This window comes from Phoenix dactylifera, chromosome 13 (assembly GCF_009389715.1).
Source record: "Phoenix dactylifera cultivar Barhee BC4 chromosome 13, palm_55x_up_171113_PBpolish2nd_filt_p, whole genome shotgun sequence".
In the NCBI taxonomy this organism is placed as follows: Eukaryota; Viridiplantae; Streptophyta; class Magnoliopsida; order Arecales; family Arecaceae; genus Phoenix; species Phoenix dactylifera.
The window spans coordinates 6,689,858-6,714,508 of record NC_052404.1 but is presented as its reverse complement, the minus strand read 5'-3'; the positions used below and the strand labels follow the sequence as shown (position 1 = coordinate 6,714,508).

Below are 24,651 nucleotides of genomic sequence, written 5' to 3'. Positions count from 1 at the left end.
TTAAATATTTTCTTTCATTATATATAAATGTCACGTTATATTAAATAAATTATGAATGTTAGTTATACTGATCATAATTGTTATATAAATTCTTTAGCAACCACTATAATGTTTATATTGCAAATTAAAAATAATTATTCTAACCTTGCAATTATTTATTTACATTTTCAATACCAAATCTCTCGTCCTATTTATTTAATTAACATGTGGTTTTCACCTTGTTGATGTTCGAATGCAAGAAGAATTTAATATCACTATACATATTAAGCAAATATGGTTATTAATAATATTATTAATTTAATAGTACTAACGAAAATTTTTTATTTTATATAATTTAATAGGTTAATAAGCTTCTTATAATGATATTATATTGCTATATTCCGTAAACAACTATATCAAATAAAAATTTTACTCATTATTTCTAATAAAAAGTTTTTTCATACTATTATTAATATGAGCGTCCATGTGGTGGATGAAAAGCCTTTATTTTAGTGTATATATATATATATATATATATATATATATATATATATATATATATATGAGATTAGTGTGTAAATCGAATTGGGATACCAAATTTAAGATGTACCAAATGCAAATTCATCATCACATTCCTAAAATGGTAGAGGAAATTTGTGACCTAAGTCTTCTGAAATTTGGTATAAACTATAGAATCTTGGTCTGTAGACATAAATGTTCAAATTCCTAAGCAAATGGTAAATTAAATTGTCAAGTTCGAGTTCTTTAGAGGAGGGTCTGTGGTTTACGATTATATATAAAAATTTCTTTTGGTCACGAGAGCGGGACCGTCACATCCTCTCCTCGTAAGTCAAGGCAGACCGTTCCCGTGCTCGTAGGTGAAAACATTAAATACGAAACAGGGGAGTTAAAGTTTCAGCAAAAAGAACAGGGGAGTCACTGCATCCAAAGTTGGGCTTGCAGGAGATGACGCTTCCCTGAATCCCTCGTTACCGCAATTACCACACTGCCCTCTCCGTATCTTGCGAGGGTTTTTTTTTTTTTCGGGTACCACCGGAGTTCAATGCGAGGCCACGAGCCACAAGTACTCTTGCCGCTAAATTTTAACCCGGGGTCGGTGGAAATCAAAGGGGAGTAAAATCGGGAAGATCGAGGTGAGTACAAATTAATTGGTCGCGGCCTGTTGACGTGCAAGAAGTCTATTTATCAAAAAAAAATCCGGCAGATGACCTCCAACACTAAAGTCATAATATTTAGAGTAGAGTAGAATCTCAACAAAAAAAAAAATAAACTTATCTGAAGATTTCCGAGCTAGCCCTTTTTAGAGGGTAGAATAAAAATAGATTACTTAATTTAGAGCGGCGTATCTTAATTGTATAATAACAACCGTCTGCACATTTATAGCAGAATAATACGCCGATCACCACATCGGCGACAATCACACCGATCATGCATTAATTACAATATTGTACTATCGCCTTGAGCAGAGTGGTACTTCGATTTTTACCGAGATTATTCATCTCGGTTTGGACCGAAGTCAAATGGATCGGTTCAAGCCAAGGTCAAGATATCTAATATTTCTTCCATTGGTTATCTTTCGTAGGCACGATATTTCAAACTCTCCCCTTGACCTGTAATTGATAATAGCTCAGCTACGAGCGTTTTTCATAACTATATGATGAATGAGTGAAATGCCCGATCATTATCTTCGGGACGCAATATCTATTACTAAAAATGTCTAATCCAGGCATCCAATTTTCTTAGCGATAGGTGCCGACTCTTGTCTATATAAACAACTACTGGAGATCCTTCAGGTAAGTGCTCTTAAGCCCTAAAGTGCTAATTTATTTCCTCATGCTATCACTCTAGCACTTTCACAACGTCTTTGTTGTTTTCTAAGAGTTAGTTTAAGTTAGGCATCGAAGGATCCTCCGTCAAATATTTTCCAGCAAGAGGATTTTTCTGTTCTTGTTGTTTCAAATCGGATTTGCTCCAAGCAAAATCTCCGCTATTCAATACTATTTCAGAGACGATCAATATAGAAGCCATCACCATCTAAGCACAGCAGCCGCCGAACAGTCATTTCGAAGATGAGTAACGATCTCTAGCCAATCCACCTGATGAAACTCGGCAGCGTTCATTGGATTTATTTCCAACGGCAACAGTATCAATTCCCTCTGAATACCCCATCTCAAATGCCACCTGTAATATGTGAGTCTCGAATTAGGGATAGACTAATCACAGGGTGCGCTTTTTTGTTTGTTTGTTTTTTTTTGTAAGAGAAGAAAGCTATAAGCTTGAATTAGAGAAGAACAAACACCGGGTCTTGGGCCCTGCAAGCCTGTGACAGAGCGAGGAATGAAGAAGTGAATGAAGCCCGTGAACGATTCACGTAGCCCGGAGGCCCAGGCACCATGTGCCTTCATGTTTGGACAAATTTAGCAGTAATTTTTATAACGATAAAAAAATCAATGATTCGAGGTACCTTTTGTCTGAAAACTAGCTAATATAAAGGAAACTTAAATTTTCTCAAAATACAGGTTCGACTCCTGGAGAGCACGTATAACTCTATAAATTTCTATTAAAAACTACGCAACCTTTTTATCAGGCGATACGGGACCACTCAGTACTAAAGTTTTCCTTCGCTATTAATATGACTTTAATGTCCACATGAGTGCAATACAACCATTGTGACAATTAATAACCGATATGATATGGTGCACAAGAATTTATCCAGCCCACAGCTTATACGGGCTACAACAATCCTAGGGCACCCGGGTTTCCTCCAAAGCATCCGAGTCCAATCTCCTCAAGTAGATGCAGGCAGCAAGCTGAGCAGGATTGAAGCATCTGACCATCGAGATTAGCACTTTCGAGCTTAGCTTGGCAGCGTCGGCCATTGAGTCATGAGCGAAGCTCAACCGCTCGCCACCTCAAAGGCGCGACCAACTCCACTACGTGCTTGGTTGTTACTGGACATATTTAAAGTTGTTGTTATATCAGCAAGTTGTTGCGGTGCAACTTCGAGTTTGTTAGAATGTGACTCCAGCAATAAATAGATCCAATTGCCCTCAACAAAAGAGAGATAACAATTTGAACCTAAGGAAGACTATGTTCCTCTCTTATTATTTATTTATTTATTTTCTCATCGAAGAAATTTTTATTGACTTAAGCATCGAAAAGTTCGGTTGGAGCCAATCCGACGAGTCTGCATCTTTTGTCTGTTTTCTCCTAGATCCATAAAAGAAGTTGGTAGGAGATCTTACTGACTATAAGCAATATTAATTCTTACTAGCCTAACACCAACTAATTTATTTAAGAGAGTTATTAATGCTTTTCTATACTCAATCTAAGTTTCGCATTACATACATACCTACTTACATGCACATACACAACTATAGAAAAACACATAAATTCACCGCCTCATTCAATTAATAATTGGGTGCCAACTTAGGTCCAGGATCACACCAATAATCGTGCACACAATTGAGGATTTACGGTGGAGTTTACTTCCAATTTTGTTGGTCTTACAATGAGCTGTCCACCTTCCGAATTGGATGGATTTGTACCAACACACGTGGCCACGCCGACGAGCAAAGCAGGTAGTTGCCCCATGACCATTTAAGTCCTGTGGGATTGGACCATTCTTAAATGGTGGGGTTGGACACGGTCCAATCCCGAGTACGCATTGGTGGTTCCAGCGAACCAGCTTGCCCTCGAGCGGACCCAAACGGTCCAAAAACGCTCCCAACACGTCGTTTTCGGATCGGGTCAGCTCGACCAAATCGGCGCCGCAGTCATCGTCGAGAAAGCCGGACTTGGATCCACGCCACCGGACTCGATCCCCACCGTCCATCATCCTTTGACGAACCCGATTCCCTTCGGGCCCGTCTAAAAAAACAGGAGAAACGTGATTCCCACCGACTGCTTCAACCCAGAAAGGGACCGCCAAACCAAACAAGGCAACGGTCACTTGCTCCCCTGACCAATAGCATTTTTCCACGAGTAACGGCACTTCAGCAATTAACCCCAACAACGGTAGGCCTTCTTGGAATTCCAATGGCCATTTCCCCATGGCTTAGGGCTCCTCGCCGGGTAGTTCTATATACACCCCCCCCCTATTGCTCAGGACACCCCCCCCAAAAACCAAAAAAAAAATACCCAAACTAACCTTTAGTGTAATTACCATATTGCCCTTGAAATTTTCTCATACACCCCCCCTTCCTCCTCCTTCGTTTCGTTTTGAAAAGAAAAAAAAAACCCCCCCTCAAACCCCTCGATTCATTTACATCGTTTAGGCGATCTTTGAAGGAGATTTAAGCCCCATTCGAAGCATGGACAAGCAACTAGTGATTTGGGACGAAGAATCGGCCGCAAAGGTACGTGTTCCACCTTGTTTCGAAATTTTTTTTTTCACGGTTCGTGCTCCGTTCGGCACTGGATCGCCGAACAGAAGGCTTCTGTTCGGCTGAACAGTGCCGAACAGAAGCCTTCTGTTCGGCTGAACAGTGCCGAACAGAAGGCTGTGTTCCACCTTGTTTCGAATTTTTTTTTTTTTCACGGTTCGTGCTCCGTTCGGCACTGGATCGCCGAACAAAAGGCTTCTGTTCGGCTGAACAGTGCCGAACAAAAGCCTTCTGTTCGGCAACCCTCAACCGAACAGATCTGTTCGGCTGCACAGTGCCGAACAGAAGGCTTCTGTCCGGCACTGTTCAGCCGAACAGAAGCCTTTTGTTCGGCGATCCAGTGCCGAACGGAGCACGAACCGTGAAAAAAAAAAATTTCGGGAGAAGCCGGCGAGGTGGTTCCGGGAGAAGCCGGCGAGGTGGTCGGAGATCGGGAGAATGCCGGCGACGAGAGGGAGAAGGGGGAACGGGGGGGTTTTGGGCGTTGGCGAGGTGTTTTGGAGGGGAAGAGCGGGGTGGGGGGGGTTTGGGGGGTGTAGAGAGCAATTTAGGTGAGGGGGTGGGGAGGGTGGGGGGTAATTTAGGAATTTTTAATTTTTTAGGGGTGTCCTTAGCAAATGGGGGGGGGGGGGGGGGGTGTAGAGAGTATTTAATTTTTTTTTAATTTTTGGGGGGTGTCCTGAGCAATAGGGGGGGGTGTATATAGAACCACCCCTCCTCGCCCCCCGCCCCAGAAAAAGAAGTTAAAGAAGAGCTGAAGACCCATCCCACTTCCTCCACTCCTCTCGCCCTCTCTCAAGTCTCAAGAAAGAAAGAAAGAAAGAGGAGGAGAAGAAAAGATGAGCAAATCACCGATATTCCCAATGCCTGAGCCCCAGCACTACAGCGACTACGGCTTCGATCCCCAGATCGACTACTTCCAGGTTCCTTCCCTAAATGTTCCCCCCCATGTTTCTGTCCTTCTTCTCATTCTACCCCTCCCTCATTTTCCTTTTGTTTGTTTCTTAATTCCACGACTTAAAGGTGTTGGAGGAGGCGAGGAGGCACAGGAAGCGGAGCGAGGTGCGGTCGCTGGACGCGCTCCACTTCAAGCTCCAGAAGCCCATCTCGAAGGACGACGCCACGGCCCGCAAGAAGCGCCGCAGGTGGTGGAAATCCGCCCTCCTCTTCTGGAAGCGCGCCAAGGCCGGCGGCGACGACCACTGCGATGCCGGATCAGCTTACGGCCCGAAGGTCTCCTCCCCGTGCATCTCGCATCCTTACCGGGCGGTGTCCGGACCACTGTACGCGACGGAGAGCGCGAGGTCCAGCACCCCTTGCCGCACCAGCCGGCCCAGCTCCGGGCCGCTGGCGGCGGCGGAGGTCGGGGCGGCGGGGATCCCCTATCTCAGCCTCCGGGATCTCAACCTCGTCGACGGCGCCCGGGTCTCCGCCTCCGCAGCCCCGACGCCGATTCCCATCTACCTCGTTACTTGAGTCCCGGCACCGCTTCATCCCCTCCTCTCTAGTATCTTTTTAGCTCTTTTTATTTCTTCTCTCTTTTGTTTCTTAGTGGGTCACGGTTTGATCTCCTCGTAATTGGGTTTTGTTTAAAAGTGGAAAGGCGAAAAGGGGAGCCTTTTGCCCTTCAATTTTCTGAGTTGTCGGGTTGCCGTCGTTGTGTTTTCTTTTCCAATGCTCGTCCCGTCTCTTACAAAATCTCTGGGCGATCTCTCTCGGTATCGGCAACGGCAGTGAGTTTAAAATACGGTCACCGCGAGTGAGCATAACCAACGGGGTGTGTTCTCATTGCGCGCGGCCTCGCGAACACCAGTCGAGTTGGGTTGCGATCTGACGAGTTGAGGAGGATCGGGCTCGACTTGGCTAGATCGGGAATTGGCACTGAAATTAAAATTAAAAAAATTATCTTTTGGCCTCCTCAACTTTGTGTTGTAATTATACTTCTTCTCCTTTGAAATTTTTTGATAGGATCCTTTAAGTCACTCTCAGGTGTCCTAATATGGACTTTTGAACTAACCAGCCCATCTCGAATGATTAGAAGACCCTTAATATTGGCAAAACTCATAAAGTGCCAGAATAAATAAGTGAAAAAAACAGCCATCTTTTCGTTATAAAGAAAAATTCATCACCAAAAAATATTCTCATCATAAAAAAAATTATTTTTATAACAAAAAATGATGCGTGTGATTTTGAGATTTAGTTTTTGGCAACAAAATAGATGTTTAGGCAACACCGGATACTCTCTTTTAGTGATATAGTATTTTGGCACAAATAATGTATGTATTAATGATTATATTTATTTTGTCACAAAATATTGATTATTTTATGCAGAACCATTTCCTCTCATGCCGAACTCTTATCCTTCCTCCGCCCTTTCCTCCGCCATGCCTTCCTAGTGACCACCAACCACCACCTAGGAGCCTCTTCACACAGGGAACATGTAAGCGTTCAGGCCATGATAGAGCTGACCGACAAGCGCTTTGTATAGTCTTTTAATGTAGCTGGTTATATTTATGCGAGAGCAGTGTAAATAGTCGATTTACCAAAAAAAAAAAAAACAATTGCAATGGTGACGGTTTTTATAGTGTTCGATTGTCACGGATAAAAATGTGACTTAAAGAATGCGTAGGCAATAGCTTATGGAAAATGATAGTATGATTATCTGACTTGAAGTAAATGCAATAGCTTGACGTTCTAGTCATGTGGATCAAGAGCTGTCATATACAACTTAGGTTATTTTCTCTTCATCAAAGATGATGAGATCAAGAAATTGAACTCTAGTTTTTGATGCTTTGTTGAATTGGGTTTGTCTAATGAAATTTTGCTTGGCCAGTAGGGGAGGTAGAGCATGGATGAACACATGAAGTTATGCCATGGCAAACAGTTTTAAAGCGTTCTAATGCATGCAAACAAGAGTGGCAACTTAATTTGCATATTAGGTGCCCATTGAAAGGTGGGGGTAGCCCTCAGTTCTATAGTCACATTACATTGACTTCCATATCCATCCTGGCTATTAATTGTTATAATGATAACAAAAATATTTATTCTTATACGGGATATTGTTTGTCATGATAACAAGAAAAAAGACAATAATAAAAAATAATGATATTATTTAATCAATTTACTTTATACACATATTTGGAGCCACACAAGCTACAAAGATTTGAATTTAAAAACATCATTATATTTGACTGAATAATGAATTTTTTTTCCATATATTGTTTTTATAACTAAATAATGGTTTCACACCAATTCCAGGTCAGTTTGGGAGGCTAGCAGCCCTCATTTCCACCTGAAATCATATTTTAGGGTCTCACACGCCCTCGCTCTCATTCTTTCTCTCTTTCCCGCTCTCGCTTCCATTGGATCTCCTCCTCTAATATGTATATGTATATATATATATATATATATATATATATATATATATATATATATATATATATATATATATATATATATATATATATATATATGTATGTATGTATATATATATATATATATATATATATATATATGTATATGTATGTATGTATATATATATATATATATATATATATATATGTATATGTATGTATGTATATATATATATATATATGTATATGTATATATGTATATCTATATATGTGTGTGTGTGTGTGTATATATATATATATATATATATATATATATATATATATATATACATATATATATATATACATATATATATATATATATATATATATATATACATATATATATATGTATATATATACACACACTAAAATGGAGGCTAAAATGGAGGCTTTGTTTGTGCCAAGCTTCGCCATGTGTACATGTATATTAATAGCATTATTAATAAAGCACTTTATTTTGGATAATATGCGAGACTTTTATTTAATATGGTTCTTTATCCAAATAAAATACTGTAATACTATTGATAAGAAATCTTCTTGGCTTATTAAATCATATTAAATAAAGAACTTTTCATTAGTACTACTAAATTAATATAAAAATTAACAATATTAGTAGTAACTATATTTGCTTAATATATGCTAATATCACTAAAAAAATATTTTTTATTAGTATTGTACCTTATCCATATCTATTACAGATCATTAGATTACACTATTATTTTATTAATTTTTGATACATTTTTATGATCATAATCTTACTTCAAATTGAAAGTACAACCACTAATAATCCCACGGTCACATTTAAATATCTCCTAGATATAATTCTTTTTTTTGCCACCCGCAGATTAAAGAGTCATCTGCCTAGGGTGATTTTTTGCTTGTCCCTTTGGAAAAGGGGATCTTTACACGTCTTCTTTGTCTGAAAATGGGAATGATTTGCTTCACTAGCACATTGAGATTGACTGTCTTCATGAATCAATTTGATGGATTGTACCTTCTCCTATGGGTGGAAAGGAAGTCCTTGAAGGAGAAGGTTGAAGATTCTTGTAGTAGATGAGCTCAAAATTAATTATACATAGGTTGGATTATGATCTCATTATTTTATAATAATATATTATTTTTCTATATATATATATATATATATATATACACATACATACATATACAGTTAGAATTTTGTATAGTGATAGCATATCATAAATTCATAATATTAGTATCAAAAAGTTATTTTAGAAAATAATTAAGTTTTTATATCTATACTTCATATTCTATTTCTGTTATTTATTCTTTTATATTTATTCTATGTTACAGTTTAGGGATAGTTGAGAAAAGAATAAAAAACTATACCTCATGCTTGTGCGGGTTATATGCTAAAATAGAAGCTCACCTTGTGGAGAGACATTGGTAATAACAACAAAATTAATATGCTTGATCATAATTAAAATTCATTGCTCGAAATGTAAAAGATATTAATGATGTCGGTATTAACATGCTTAGTTGCTATTAAAGTTTATTGCTTAATATGGAACATGAGCTTAGCTATTAAAGCGTTTTATTATAATTTGTTATACTGTTATATTGTATTTCAAAAATAGTTAGAAAAAAATAAAAAATTATATCTCGTGCATCGTACAAAGCTAATGTCTGCATGGAGGCTAAGTTTATGTAGAATTGTCCATTCGTTATGTAGACACCAATATTAATGACGAAACTTTTTGCTTGACGATGTCATAAAAATTCATTACTTAATGTACAACAAAAATTTGATCATTAAAACTTTGTATTTATTATATTATTATAGTACATTTCATTTGAAAAAAGATGAGAAAATATTGTATCCCATGCATTGTATGAGTTACAAGCTAGTAAATATCTAAAATAATTCCTATGCCTTCTCGTCTTTTTTAGGTGCCTATAAATAAAAACTAATGACATGCTTAGTTGGGGAGAGTTTCATTCTCATTCATATTTTAGAGAAAAATGAGGATAATTCTCAATCCCTCAAAATCCTATCCCTACATTTCCCTAGTACTAAAAACTGATTTTGGTTTTGGTTATGAAGCAAACACGTTGGGGGATATGGACATTCCGATTCTCGTTCCAATCCATTCTATTTTTGATTTCGATTCTGATTCCAATTACAAACCAAACACATCCTAAAAAAAAAAGATAAAGTCATTATAATAATTTCAGGGCAGTTTATTCAATCGGGTCCATCCATGCATGCAGCATGCATGACTTGCTTCCCCTGGAAAAGGAATCTGACCGGTTTCGATGGGGTGGTTATCCATACACCATATCAGCTCAGTGGGTTCGGAGACATCCGAGTTCGCACCATAAACAATTATTTAACTCAAAAACCACCCTTGTCCAAAATCCACAAAACGATCGTATCTGTTGGTCATTGTACTCAATATTCATGAGGCTGGAAAAAATCAACTCGATTCACGTTCGACCTGTAATGAATAGGTTTGAATTTAGGCTAAATAGGTTCAGTTCACGAAAAGATCAACCTTTTAAACTATTTAATAATTATGTCGGATTTAAGTTCCAACCCTTTAATCGATTTAACTCATTTAATGATTGAACCGGTCAGATGTTATATAAGTTATACAAGTTAACTTGTGATACAGTTTTTGCAAGATAATACGTTATTTGTTTATTGAATAAGTTAAATTGGTTAAATAGGTTTGATATGATAAATTTATATTTTAAATTTTGGTACGTGTAATAAGTAGGGCAGATTCAGATTCTAGATTTTGTAATCTGACCCACACCTGATATGACCGATGGTCCGACCCGATTGTCACCCTTGCAGCCCCTAATATGAAGTAGGGATCCCCTATCCGCCACGGCGAGCCGCCGCCTCCTCCATCTCGCGTTTTAGGCTCCATTTGAAAACTTGGAATTGAGGAGAAAGGAATGGAATGGAAGGAAAAGTTAAAAATTTTGACGTTTGGGAGTTTTTTTACTGAGGAGAAAAAAAAGAAAAGGAAGGTATAGAAAGAAAAATTTTGAGCTCCAATTCTCTCCTTTCTTTCCTCCTATAAGTGAAAAGTTTTGGAGAGAAAAGAATTGAAACTTAATATTTTTTTTATAATACCTATTTTATCCATAAATTAAAAAAGTACCAAATTAAAAAGATAAATATAATCTTAGGGCATCTTTTGTTTTTTTTTCTTTTATATGTCATTTCCATATCCATATACCCATCTACTGCATCTCTATGGAGCTCCATCTCCATAACTGCATTTTCTTGCGTCGGGGTCACTCATGACTCGATTCGACCCGATTCATTTACATCTCTACTCATAAGCATATATCTTTTATAATAAGGGTAGTTTAGTAAAAGTGTTAAAAGAGTAATCTTTTTTTTCTCTCCAAATTTTTTAATAAGAGAAAAGAAGGTACCTTACCTTCTCTTCTCTTCTAAAATTTTTAAACAATAGAAGAAGAAAAAGTCTACTTTATCTCTTTCTTTTCTTTTCCCTCCTTATTAAAGTTTCCCTTTTTCTTCTTTTTTCTCCTCCAAAACTCCCAGACGGAGGGTTAGGGCGCAGAGCAACGAAATAAAAGAAGAAAGAAAGGACGAAGGGCGTCCTGAGTCCTGTCTCTCGTCCGAGGCCCTGCCGCATCTCCGCCGCCGCCGCCGCCGCCGCGGCCGCTGCTGCCGCTGCCGCCATGTCCCAGGTACTCTGCTTTCCTCTCGGTTTCTCCTCCTCCTCCTCGTTCTCCTCCTCTCTCTCTCCCTCTCTCTCTCTCTCTCTCTCTCTCTCTCCCAATTTTTTAATTTTTTTTCCGCTTCGCATCGCGTCCAATCGGATTCATTGAACTGATCGTCTTTTACCCTTCTCGATCTGTCTTTCTTCTCGTGCGAATGAGCTTAATTTTGTCGGTTCTCTGCGCCTTCCTATCGAATCAAGCGATCATCGGTTTCTTTCTTGGCATACTTTCTCGATTTGCACGCTGTCGCAAATCTCTGCTCGGTCCCGAGCTGATGACTGGTTGCTTTCTTCTTTTAATAGAAATTAACTTCCTCCCCCGTGTACACTCTAGTTTATCGACTAAGGCTGAGCGACCTCCCTTTCTTCCAGCCTCGCTGGTGGTCTTGCCCTCTCTGGAGGGTCTGGCATCGTCGTTCCCTTCTCTTTTTCCTCTTACTTCTCCCGGCGGCATCAGGTAAGGTTCTCCCTTGGCTATTACTTTCCAACCCTGGATGAGTATATCCAAGTTAGCTTCCTAATGGATCCAGTCTTGTCTGAAGTTTGTAATTTTGATCTCGATATCCATAAAAAATGAATCTGTTTTGTGAATAGTGGTTGTCGGGTTTTGTCTTCGACTGCTTTCGATTCTTTTACCTGGTAAAAGATCGTAACTTTTTTCTTTGCCGAATTTTTGAAGTGAATCTAAGCTAACTAATTTTCCCATGAATGGGGAGTCTTGGGCATGATAGTTGTTCGGAGAAAGTTCGAAGTGAAAGAGTAGGAAGAACCTGTCCTAGGGCGCACATGGTTAAAACTGATGGGCTGATGAATGTGGGTGATTAGATAGGAGAAACTTTGGTGATTTGAAACCATAATGGTTCATAGTTGATAGTTGGAATCTAACCCATCAAATAAGAGCATATTAATTTTTCAGGAACAAGTCAATTAAAAACTGATGAACTGCAAGTTCAGGGTGATCGTGTGGAGATAAACCTTATTCATTGAGGTTTCTGGTTACATAGAACCCTAGAATTTTCAAGAGAAAAAATCAGTTGAGTGTGACATACCACCATAGCCTTCGAACTACTCCGTGGGGGTCGTACTTTTTTTAAATTTATGTTACTTTCTTTGATTATGAATTAATTTTATCATAAATGGTCAAATGCTAAATTATGTACGATTGAATCATGACTCTATTTTGGCGTACGTTTCAGTGCCTAAAACTCTCATTTAATGTTAGAACATGATGTCATCATCCATATAGCTTTGGAACCAGCAAAGCTAGTTTGCATACGTGTGATGAAAAATGGAAACTAATGATGTTGATTTCCTTGGGTTTCATGTCAAGTGGGAGCTCAAAACAACTCCTCAAAAGTCAGAAAGGCAACTTTTTTTTTTAAAAAAAAAATGTGATCTCCTTGTGGTCGTCCTATGCACCTATGACCTAAACTTGGATTATAAACATATGAAGAGCTGTAAGTTGCACCAGCATACTGGACCTCAACAAGGAAGACCCTTTATGGCTAGGAAGGTTGATCATTGTAGGAGTAGATGGGTTTAGAATGATTGAATGATTTTGAGCATAGTTTTTGGAGCTGCTTCCCAGCAAGAGACAATGTAATCTGAATGAAAAGTGACATGCGAGGCATTCATGCTCTTTGGTCTTGGACCCTATGAATGATATGCCAGGGTGCTTGCTGCTGATGGAGAAGTCCATTATAGGGATGACTATACCAACATCCATAGGCAAGGAATAACAAGTCAATTAATTCAGGTATGGGAAGGTGCTTTTGTTGTAATTTATAGTGCCTCATGGCATAATTTGCTAAAGAGAGAAGGATATGTGGAGTACTTGAAGGGCCATAAAACCCAAAAAAGCAAAAGGGCATCCTGATGCAATCGTTGGTTAAAGTTACAAGATTTTAGGAAAAGGAGAGGTGAGGTTTGTCTAGAAATGGGAAAATTGTTTAAGCAGATCAGCAGTCCTTGTTTTTAAGGGGTAGATCCTAGATTTGTAGTGTAGTTTGTATATGATGTTACGTCAAATATTGGACCATTTAACTTGAAAAAGAAGAACAAGATGGGGAAAAAGAAAGATTGATAAAAATAAAGAAAGCATTGCAATCTTGGATATTTGACACTGCTAAGCGAGGAAAAACACTTGGATGAAGTGGTAAAGAAACATTTGATATCTCAACATCTAATAGTAAGTATGGCCCCAAATTGAGTGGTATGGAGGAAAATGATTCATGTAGCCAACTCCAACTAGTTTAGGATTAACACTTAGTTGGGTTGAGTGGAGTTGAGTTGTTAAAGCAAGAGAAAACTTCTCAACAAGTCCAAAAAGGAGCGGATATAACATAAATTGGAAATTACAAAGAAGAAGAAAGATCAACTTCATGTAGTAAACATCGTGTTCACACTCATAATTTTCTTGTGGAAGATTATAATAAGTTTTTTTCCCCCCTAATAACAAACAAGGGTTCTAGATTCTTTGGCCTTGATTGACTTAAAGGGGGCCCATGCAACTTACACATCTTATCCAAGTCTACTGAATCCTCATCATATTGTAATGAATCTTCATCATGTTGATGTGATATCAATTCCTTGTTTTTCAGCCTTTGGTTTTGAACCTTTTGCACTCTTTCTTCTCTAAGTGTCACCTGTGTTCCTTTGTGAACGTAGACTTCAAATTTATCATCTTGATTTTCTTAGGCTAAAAATTGTTCAACCTTTCACTAGGGAGAATTTGAAACGAGCCTTATTTGACTGATGAGACTTATTAGGCCCCAGTGTGACACGGCATTTGATATTCATGAAGTTTTATGATTTTTCGGCCATTGGAACAACCTCAGAATTTATGGTGTCTGTATTACAGTACAAATATGAAATTGGAGAAGCATACTGAATTTCTTTTCATCACTAAGCTCCTCTTGCCTTTTATTCTTTTGATGTTAGGAGGGGTTAATGTCCGCATTCTACCCCACACCTTGAGAGATGACTCCAACGGGAAGCAAACCCCTCCCCCCTGCCCAAGTGGCAAGGGTTGATACCATCTGAGCAAGCACTTGGTTGTTTATTTTGTAAAGAACAACTTTTCTCTAGTCTGTGGAAACAATATACATTGTATATCCTCGATTATTGCCAAGATCTTACAACAATTTGTGGCGGATAATCTTGATTTCAGACTTATTTATCTCATGAATGTTTCCTTAGCAATTGCTTCGGAGAAAGCTAGTAACTTGTGAATCAATAGTCATTTCACCTTCTACATTAGTTTCCACCATCTAGCTTGCTGTCCTTTTTGCTTTCATGTCAACTAATTTTTGCTGCATTCCTTTGTAGAGCAACTTCTGCTACATGACCAATCTCCACACACTTGAATCAACTTGCAACTTTTCCACCTTCTTAACAGCTAAAATGCAATAATAGGTTTCCTGGATTTCTATGAATGACTAAGATATGCTGCAACAAACCATTAATCCCTATGCCTACTGATATGCCTCTTTTACTATCAGTGTACAAGCCAATTATGTCATCCTATATGATCTCCTTCAAGCCTACACTTTTCCATCTGTCAAAATGTCGTTTTACTTGTATATATTTAATCATATAGCGAGTTCCTACGCTGTAAACAAATTATTACCTAGTCAAAAATTGTAAACGTGAATCCTTATCTAGTTGGGAACTTTGGGTGATCAACCGTTTTAATGCTCCAACTCTTTGTGGGAAATGCTTATAATCTAGATGGAAGCAATAGAGAGAATACTAGAATGTTTTAAATTCTATTTTGCTAGGACTTCAAAGTGGATAATGGCGAGGCTAACATCAGCTAGGTTGACAGATTAAATAACTGGATTCTGAGTCATGAATATGGAGAAACTCATGAGTAATTTTATACGAGTCAAAAATTCAGATATATTTATATATCTTCTATATCACCTATCTGTGCAGCATCCCTGAGTTGGATGTTATAAAAATTGAAGTGTCAGAATCATTGGATGCTTGGACAAATCTGGATAACAGTGTAAACATAAGTTGTAATTCATTTGCATTAAGATTGTAATTGAGGTTTTACCACAAGATAGACTTCTTGACCGAATAAATTAAGATACTTATGCATTTCATTTAGCTTGTTTAAGTGAATAACTTCCATTTCATTCGCAATGCTAATTCTGTATGCCATAACCACATTCATGATTTACATTACTTGTGAATTCTCCTGCAATCTCTCTTGAATTTCATCAATGATCATGTATTCTCCATCAAATTGAGCATCATCTAGAAGTTATTAGACCTCTCTCCTCAAGAAGTTGTACCACAACATTGCCAAGAAATGTCTTAGCCTGAGCATGCACAAGAATTTGCTTTTGATGCCATTATGAGTTTTATATCTATCTATCTATCTGTCTAATGTATGAAGATATTCAATGGCATTAGTTTTCAGATAAAAGACAGAAAATTTAGACATGAAAGAATTCAGAATTTGAAATAAAACTTCTATTGGAAGGTGGATTGCTAGACCCTATTAGTTGTAATTAAATTCTGACAATACAATTATTTACATATTCCCTGTTGGTCCTTGAGTTCTGTGTCTATTGCTGCTTCTACTTCTATGCTTTTATTACGTCTGGTTTTCATTTAGATGGGTAATCACCGGCTACTATATTTACACATCCTATTTAGTTCTTTGCAGGTAGGATCATTTTAGAGCAGAGTGCTCTCTCTTATACGTGATTGCAAGCATGTTGCCGATGGATCCATCGAAGAGGAACAGTTTTGAGCAGCATATTTGCGAAGAGGATTTGGTTATTGTATATGAGAGACATGATACCATGAAGGCTATCAAAATGCAGAAGGGTTCAGTGTTCCAGAATAGATTTGGAATTTTTAAACATTCAGACTGGATAGGAAAGCCTTTTGGGTCCAAGGTGCTGAGCAACAAGGGTGGTTTTGTTTATCTCTTAGCCCCAACTCCTGAGTTATGGACCCTGGTCCTGAGCCACAGGACTCAGATTTTATATCTGCCTGATATTAGCTTTGTGATATCCTACCTGGAAATTGTGCCTGGTTGTTTGGTTCTCGAGTCTGGCACAGGAAGTGGTTCTCTAACAACCTCTCTTGCTAGAGCTGTTGCTCCTTCTGGCCATGTTTACACATTCGATTTTCATGAGCAAAGGGCAACTTTGGCTAGGTGGGCCATCTAATCCTTGCATTGCATGATGAGAAGATCATTATCTTACCGCCAGTTTAATGATTCCATTAGACAATGTCATCATGTATGATGGAAGACTTATTTATTAGATAGAAACTGTCTCATGTTTGCAACTAGCGGGTTTCTCTCAAACCTCCTGCTCATATCTACTCTTCAGTAAAATATCTTTAATTCTAGAATTATTTTATCAATTGTAATTTTGGCCTCTTCGTCCTCACAGGGACGACTTTGTGAGAAATGGGTTGAGCAGCTTGGTTACAGTGTCTGTCCGGGACATTCAAGGGGAAGGATTTCCTGAAGAATTCTGTGGGTCTGCTGACTCGGTGTTCCTTGACCTCCCCCAACCTTGGTTAGCAATGCCATCCGTTGGAAGAATGTTGAAGCAGGATGGTGTATTATGCTCATTTTCTCCATGCATAGAGCAAGTGCAGCGCTCATGTGAGGCTTTAAAATCAAATTTTACAGGTGCTCTCTCTCTCTCTCTCTCTCTCTCTCTCTCTTTCTGATACTAGATATATGTAGCAATTTACCTTTACGCCTTTATAGGCTGTACTTGATTCTGTGCTTGGCTAGTTCTCCAGCCTTTGAGCTCAACTATACAGTTATTTGCCTGACTTGGCCATATTTCTTCTTGATGTGTAGAAGAGCTCGTTTAATTTTGAAGAATCATGCAATTTCAAAAAAAGAAAGAAAGAAAGAAACAGAAGAAACTTGCAGTTTCAAAGTTTCCAGATAATGAGTCCCAAGCTTCAATTCTGAGGGATGAGACCCTCTTCAATTCATATGAAATTCTCGAGTATTCTGGTCTTAGCAAACCTTTTATGGGCCCAACTTGTGCAAGTTCACTGATCTATTGTTTGTGGCCCCTACGAAGATGATAGACATGTTTTTAAAAATTGATAAAATTTTTTTCTGCACGTTGCAGATGTAAGGACATTTGAGGTGCTTCTTCGGACTTATGAAATCAAAGAGGTAAGAATGGATGGAAATGGAGGTGGTGAGGGTTCTCCTCTGGGGCCTTTCCCTCGCAAGAGAAGGCAATGTTTGTCAGGTGAAGGAAACAATGGAAGAAGTATGGAACAAACTACTGCTGCCGTCATGGTTAGGCCAAGCAGTGAGGCAAGAGGACATACTGGATTTTTGACATTTGCAAGACTTGCATGTATCTGATGTAGGTGGGTTAGTTGATATAATTATTTTTACTCATTGGCCAAATTATGTCGTATTATATATGTTGCCTGAACTCACGGTAATCGAGAACCGTTTATTATCAGGTACTCTTATGGAGGATGGGGCTTTGCATACACTGAAAACTGAGGACCTACCTGTATTGGCTGTCATTAATAGCTGTTGAAGGAACATTGTCTACCAATGGTCTGCAGGTCCCATAACACAGAATGTCAATGGCCTAATAAGCCTTCATCTAATTATTACTATTTTGAGAAAGGGTCAGGCTAAGGTTCCTTACGAATTACCTTTGCTTATTTAGTGTGATAAATCGTGGCCATGGCCAATATCATGCGAGTGACTAAATTGATGGTGCGGAATTTAGTTAATGGTAAATTGAACAAGAGTTGTTTCTACATTGCAGCATGTGGCATTTGTATTACCTGTAGCTCTTCAGTCTTGATTTTTTTTTTTAATTTTTAACATGAATCTTTAACATACAAAATTGCCAATGTACTCTGGGTTAATTTTCTCCTACTACAGGGGCTTAGGGGCATGGTTTTTCCCAAACACTAATTTTCTTGTGGGTTTTTGGAAAAAAAATATAAGAATATTGAAAGTTTTCCAGGGATTGTTTTTAAAAGAAAAGGTAACACATAGATCTGAGAAATATTTAACCCTTCTTTTGTAAGGTAACCGTGCAAGCGAGCTTTATTCTTGGACCTCCCCTTCTGTAGGTAGTGTTGGTATTCGGTGTTCCTGTGGTTTAAAGCCCACAATAAACTGGCAATCGAGACAACTGGTAACCATTGCGGAGAATTTAAGTTGTAAAGAATGGTGAAGGCAGCATCAAGACAGAGCACGATACGCTTTTATTATATATAAAAAAAAGGCCTGAAGGCTGAAGGAATACGCATCACTAACTTGTTCGCGTGCTACAAAGAAAACAACGTATAGGCGTGCACAAAATACGCATGAGTGCATATAATTAGGCTCACGTATAGGTAAAAGAAAAAAAAATGATCGTCTATAATTACACACCAGCGACTGAAACAAAATATGTCCAGGAACTCATCATCAGTTTGCTGTCGTACCAATAGCTGGGAGAAATTACAGCAATTTCCAGCTAAGTACAAACAATATTGGATAACATGAATTTTTTTTATAGAAGCTTCCCTAGGGATGCTGAGCTTAAACCTAACAAAATGCCGTCGCCATAGGACCTAGCACTGCACAAAGTCAATTATTTATTTTTTCCTTTTTTTTTTTTTTTTGCTACAGCAGATGAATTATTTATTTTTTCCTTGGTAGCAGGGAGGAGGAACATAAACCTTCCCCCTCAGTTACAACTAAAACATCACAGGCATCAGCAGACAAAAGACTGGAATAAATCAGCAGGGTAGCAGGACCGGGAGATGTAGTATAGCACAATGGATGCTAAGCTGAGCTTAAGAAACCTTGACTGAGAGGATACCCAGAGCTTCGAGGTGGTTGTTGTTGAAGAAAAGTTCTACATCAGATGGATAGATTATGGATTCTAGTGGTGCTTATATATTTATAGATCCTTCTTTCTATGAGCTTAAGCTTTTGTATTTCAATTAATAATGATACAGCCAAAAGGCTGTTATGAGATGGCCGCCTTCCAGATTTTATGGGCGGAAATTCCGCGTGCTAGGTCGGGTTGGAGGTCAACTAGGTCTAACCCGAGATCTTGAGACCTTAATCCAGACCCAACTGGACCTTAATTTTTTGAGCTTCAGATCAAAATCAAATTTGGTGAGGTTGGCTTACATCAAGTGGAGCTGGGTCAGATTAATTCTGTCAATTTAGCCAAATCACCTATAAATATTCCCATACCATATACATATTATTAAAAGTAAAATAAAACAAACTAGAAATGGCAACGTATGAGCATAATATGAACCTGGATTTGAGAGCTAAACAAATGGTAGCGAGCTTTTAGAAAACAACGATAATATATACATACATACATACATAGGCACTCACCAACAACCCAAAAGTATGGATCCTAGCCAAACAGAATTTAGTATCAATAATTCAAGCTATTAGATGTGATTTACTATTTCTAAATTTTTTACCACTAAAAAAATTATATAATTTCAAGATCTAATCTAGGTATTGCTTATGTGTCTAATAGTCAAAATAAATATTTTATATAATCCTAATAATACATATTTTTGACCACTAGATATAAAATAAAGAATTTCTAAATTACATGATCTTTTGATAATAAGAGTGTGGAGATAATATATCAAATCCAATAGCTCGAATAATTAGTATTAGGCTCCCGGTCATCCAATCAACAACCGAATACTAAATATACCAGGTTAACACAAAACACTTGAAATAAACTACAAATATGTCTTGCAACACCTGTGTCTCAAGACAGTTGATTTCTCATGAAACATTAAAATAAAGAAAATTGACATTAGCTCGAACTCTGAAAAAACTACTCTCCAGATGATATATATGAGACCATATAAGCTGCTGCAGTTAAGTTTCACTTCTTTGCCTTCTTAGGCGCCCTACAAGAGAGCCACATGTCAGTTACTCAATTCTTCAGGCATATATTTCGAAGTGGCTGAAGCACAAAATGATAATGCTTATAAAAATCCTTACTCGGCAGTTTGAGAGACTGAAGCTACCGCTGGTGCTCGCTCAACTGGACCCTGTTTACAGGCAAGTAAAGGGGAAAGGTCAAAATGTGTTCAGGAAAGTGGTTGATCAAAATGTTGGCTTCACATATAGGCACATGGAAATCTTCTTTGAAAGAAAACTAAATCAGCTTACAAATACGCCAACATATTATAGTATGAATCAAATGATATCCAGTTATAAAATAATTGGCCTATCATGCATCCAACAACTGAGAGAAAATTCCAAATAAACAGAAAATAGCACTCTTCCATCAAGTTGCTAACCAAGGACGATTAGTAGGTGAGAAAATAAGTACTAGTAGGTTTTCAAAAGAAAGTATTCGCTCAATACTGATTTTTTTGGGAAAAAAATTTCTACCACGGAACCTTTTCACCCACAACTGAGTTATGGAAAATACTCCTCCTCATCACCCTTAAATCCTTTCCCCATCAAATACAGACTAAGTAGAGAAATTAATTGTTTGGCACAATATTATGATGGCCACATGTACAAAAGGGAACCCTGGATTTCAGCCCACTTATAAACCAAAGTGCTATTAGTTCCTAATTAAGCCAATAAGTGCTGAACCCTGTGCCCAATTTTGCTATAAGTTGTAATAAGTACAGGTTCCATAACAAGAAGTGATAAAAGGGAAAACCATACAAAAATAGTGTATCAAATTGTTTGCTGCTAAAAAAATGGAGCACATAGTCATGTTCACTAACAAGCAGAAATACCATTTTTCTATAGGCAGAAAAAAAGCTGCACATTTGGTGATAAATTTCAATATCCAGAATGCAGACTTCATAAAAACATAAATCAACAACACTAAATCATCTCACCTGAGCTAAACGCTCCTCTCTCCTAGCAAACTTCCTCTCTCTGCTTGCCTTGCTCTTAGCCCGTTTTGCTTCAAACTGGTCAGACAAAGTCTTCTCTCTTGCCTTCTCAGCCTTAGACTTGTGAATGCTCTCCATAAGCACTCTCTTGTTCTTGAAGACATTACCTTTCACTTTCATATACATGTCATGATACATGTGCTTGTCAATCTTCTTCGATTCCCGGTACTTCCGCAGCAAACGCCTCAGAACTCGCATTCTCCTCATCCAAAGAATCTTGGTGGGAAGCCTAGCCTCCCTAGTACCTCTGCGCTTACCTGAAGAATTCACAAAATATTAACTAAAGAAACAGTAATTACACTAGACTAATGCTTGCATTTTTCCAGTGATGGCATACCATATCCAGAATGGCGTCCCTTCCTCTTGGCCTCCAATGCTCGCCTTGCACGAGAACGTGAGTGGATCTTCATGGGCTTCCTGATAATGAATCCATCTTTGACCAACTTTCTAATATTTTGGCCTGCATTTCAAAGCAAATAGGAAACTTTTTAAATGATAAATAATGAATACTGTTTCATTGACAGAGATATGCTTTAATTCCACAAATTTTGTCAAGGGTAACCAGAAATCTAAGAAAACAGCAGCTTTAGAAAGAAGCCATTTGACAGTACCCAGGACAAGTGTACATGGAGTTTCATTTCTAGCTTGTTGGGCCAGTTTGTGAGGTTGTAATGGAAATTCGTTCTAGCATGTTGGGCCAATTTATGTGGTAGTGACATAAAGCATATCATCATTAAAAAGCATTTTTTTCATTTTCTATAATTATCACTCCCTAGTATTTAGTTCACAGCATTAACTACGTGAATATAGAAGATGATAATTGTTTAATATTTTTTCTAAGTTGCCTTGATAACTTGTAATTTCCTGTTGCACCTATATGTATTTTGAAATATGAACTAGCTACTTGATGACATTATTAAGCATGTAATCAGAAAATAATATGTAGCATAAAAACAAAGACCATGATAAGTGATGTGTCATAGATCAAGGACACGATAAGTTAAACATATTGCACCTAAAAAACAAAAAGAAAGCCTTTTGGCATAAAAATGTGGAGCTAAAGCCAGCTTATAGGTAATTTAACAATAGAATCATCGAAGCTTTTCCAAACATGAAAATTTAGTCCTTTGCAAACAAGTAGCTAATAATCTGCTAAACAGCTTCAAGTTCATACTAACCAAGGAGCACTAACAATGAAACATAACATTCAAACGGCACCATGAATGTATGATCCACAGCAAACCAGATACCAGCATGTGTATTCACCAAATAACTGTATTTACTATGCCACATCATTCTCCTAAAAATCGAAGCCTTTCTCCCACCCATCATTTAGTTGAAACAGTAATACTATTTATTTAAGCTTTATCTATTCAATTTCCTTATACACGTATGGTTCCGATAGAGTGCCCACGTCAGCCTCACCCAAGTAAAAGAAGATTCCCACGTCGCACTTCTTTTATAGTCTACAGAATATACATACATACATACATGCATGCATGCATGCACATCCATCCATCCATCCATCCATCCATCCATACATCCATCATGCATGCATGCATGCATGGATGGATGGATGGATGGATGTGCATGCATATATGACAAAATAATCCGACAGTCATAAGAACATGAAGAAATTAGTAGACAATCCCTCAAAATCCTCATCCCATGACCGGCATCTGAACCAAACGGGTTTTGCCTTCAACAATAAAAAACCATATCAAATCATGTGTATCAACCTATAACAACAAATAGAAATCAAAAATTCACACCAGATCATCAAAAACAAATTAATCAGTAAACAACCCTCAGAACCCTAATCCCATATTCAAACCCCATTTGATTTTTGATTTACTTCTTATAGCACGGAACTACATCTATAAACCAAAAAATCACCCTAATCCAGGAATCTCAAGTGAAAATTTAAGCAAATACAAAAGGATACATAAATAATCGACAACAGATCAAGATCAAGCATCCGCAATCATCTCAGACCAAGAGCTCGTTTCTTGAGCCCCAACCCTAACGCTGACCCTAGAAGAAAACGAACAGAGAGAGTGAGAGAGAGAGAGAGAGCTTACGAGAATTCGCCATGGATATCTCGTTGACTTCATTGGGATCCAACCAGACCTTCCCTCGCCCGCACTTGAGCACGCTGGCGGAGAGCCTTTTTTGGAGTTTGAGCGACACCATCGCTCCCCCCCCCCCCCCTCTCTCTTAGCGTCGATCTCTCTGCGCTTCCTCTTAGGAGGGACCAGGGAAGGGCGGCGAGGAGAGGGGTTTTATTGTATACGGGGGGGGGACGGGGCGCTAGGGTTTGCGACCTTTCTCCTCAATTTCTTGGGCCTCAAGTTTGACGGGCTGATTTGTTTATTAATGGGCCGATGAGACTTTCCACGATTCATTGCAGAACTCAACCAAACGTGGGGCCCATTTAATCTTCTCATAGAAGATCTAGAATGTGAGTTTTTCCACTTCTGTTTTCTTTTTTTCTTTTTTTCTTTTTGGTTGGTTGGGAGAGAGATCTTCCTCATAGGGTTGGTCCTGGACCTGCTCTTGTTGAATTGGAGGATGGCTATCAAGTCATGTGCATCCAATGGTGGATTCAGGCTGTATCTTTCGTACGAAAGAATGATCCACTTCTTTTGCGATATCAACCATCGGACCGTGCAATAGCCACCTCGAGATCTATGCCGATGAATGGAAGAAATGTCTAGTGTGTTTTGAGATTTGCATGATGCACGATCCAGTGGTTGGTATCACGAAAGAAGATGAATCATTCTTTCACGCCAAAGCTATAACCTGAACCGGCTCGCTCATCCTAGATTTTGGTATTGAAGGATGCGGATAATGGTGGAAGATGGATCAAAGCATATCACATCATTTCAATGTCATAGTTCATAGCCGTAGGGCAATGGGAGGACAAACCAATATTTTGCTATTGAAGGCTTAAAGACCCCAATGCATTGCGTTCCAATGACCCTAGAAAGTCTTCCTGATCATTTGAGCCAGAGAGTGGTATCTCAAATCCAGTCATCGATTCATTTCCATTCATAAAGTCGGACTTCATGTTGGATGTGTAGTTCTCTACTGCCTGTTTTTTTGTGTTGTTTTAGCTCCCAGTTGCTTTCGAGCATCATCATGGTTTTTCGCTTTTATGATTGCAATTAGTTTCTTTGCTTCCGATTCTGGGAATCTTCCATCTCCTCTTATCTTATTTACCGCAAT

The 24,651-nt window shown here is 38.3% G+C and overlaps 3 protein-coding genes across 6 annotated transcripts; 2 read left to right on the top strand and 1 right to left on the bottom strand.

Annotated features, from left to right (window-relative positions):
- The first annotated feature begins 5,106 nt into the window (after positions 1-5,106).
- Positions 5,107-6,024, top strand: LOC103695999. The gene is made up of 2 exons (XM_008777473.4): positions 5,107-5,308; positions 5,409-6,024. The coding sequence occupies exons 1-2, from the start codon at positions 5,225-5,227 to the stop codon at positions 5,859-5,861; spliced, it is 537 nt and encodes a 178-aa protein (XP_008775695.1). The 5' UTR covers positions 5,107-5,224; the 3' UTR covers positions 5,862-6,024.
- Positions 6,025-11,303: 5,279 nt separating this feature from the next.
- LOC103695998 (tRNA (adenine(58)-N(1))-methyltransferase catalytic subunit TRMT61A) lies at positions 11,304-18,289 on the top strand. 4 transcript variants are annotated; one of them, XM_008777471.4, is made up of 5 exons: positions 11,304-11,470; positions 16,181-16,678; positions 16,920-17,164; positions 17,625-17,870; positions 17,974-18,289. In XM_008777471.4, the coding sequence occupies exons 2-4, from the start codon at positions 16,230-16,232 to the stop codon at positions 17,867-17,869; spliced, it is 939 nt and encodes a 312-aa protein (XP_008775693.1). In that variant the 5' UTR covers positions 11,304-11,470; positions 16,181-16,229; the 3' UTR covers position 17,870; positions 17,974-18,289. The 4 variants fall into 4 exon arrangements, with proteins under 4 accessions (XP_008775693.1, XP_008775689.1, XP_008775690.1 ...); XM_008777467.4 differs by having other exon boundaries at positions 17,625-17,874; XM_008777468.4 differs by having other exon boundaries at positions 11,305-11,470; positions 16,171-16,678; positions 17,625-17,874.
- A 1,847-nt stretch (positions 18,290-20,136) lies between these two features.
- LOC103695997 (60S ribosomal protein L19-3-like) lies at positions 20,137-23,772 on the bottom strand. Its single transcript, XM_008777466.3, has 5 exons — positions 23,505-23,772; positions 21,761-21,883; positions 21,367-21,680; positions 20,507-20,556; positions 20,137-20,412 (listed from the first exon to the last, which is right to left on the bottom strand). The coding sequence occupies exons 1-5, from the start codon at positions 23,614-23,616 to the stop codon at positions 20,388-20,390; spliced, it is 624 nt and encodes a 207-aa protein (XP_008775688.1). The 5' UTR covers positions 23,617-23,772; the 3' UTR covers positions 20,137-20,387.
- Positions 23,773-24,651: the final 879 nt, after the last annotated feature.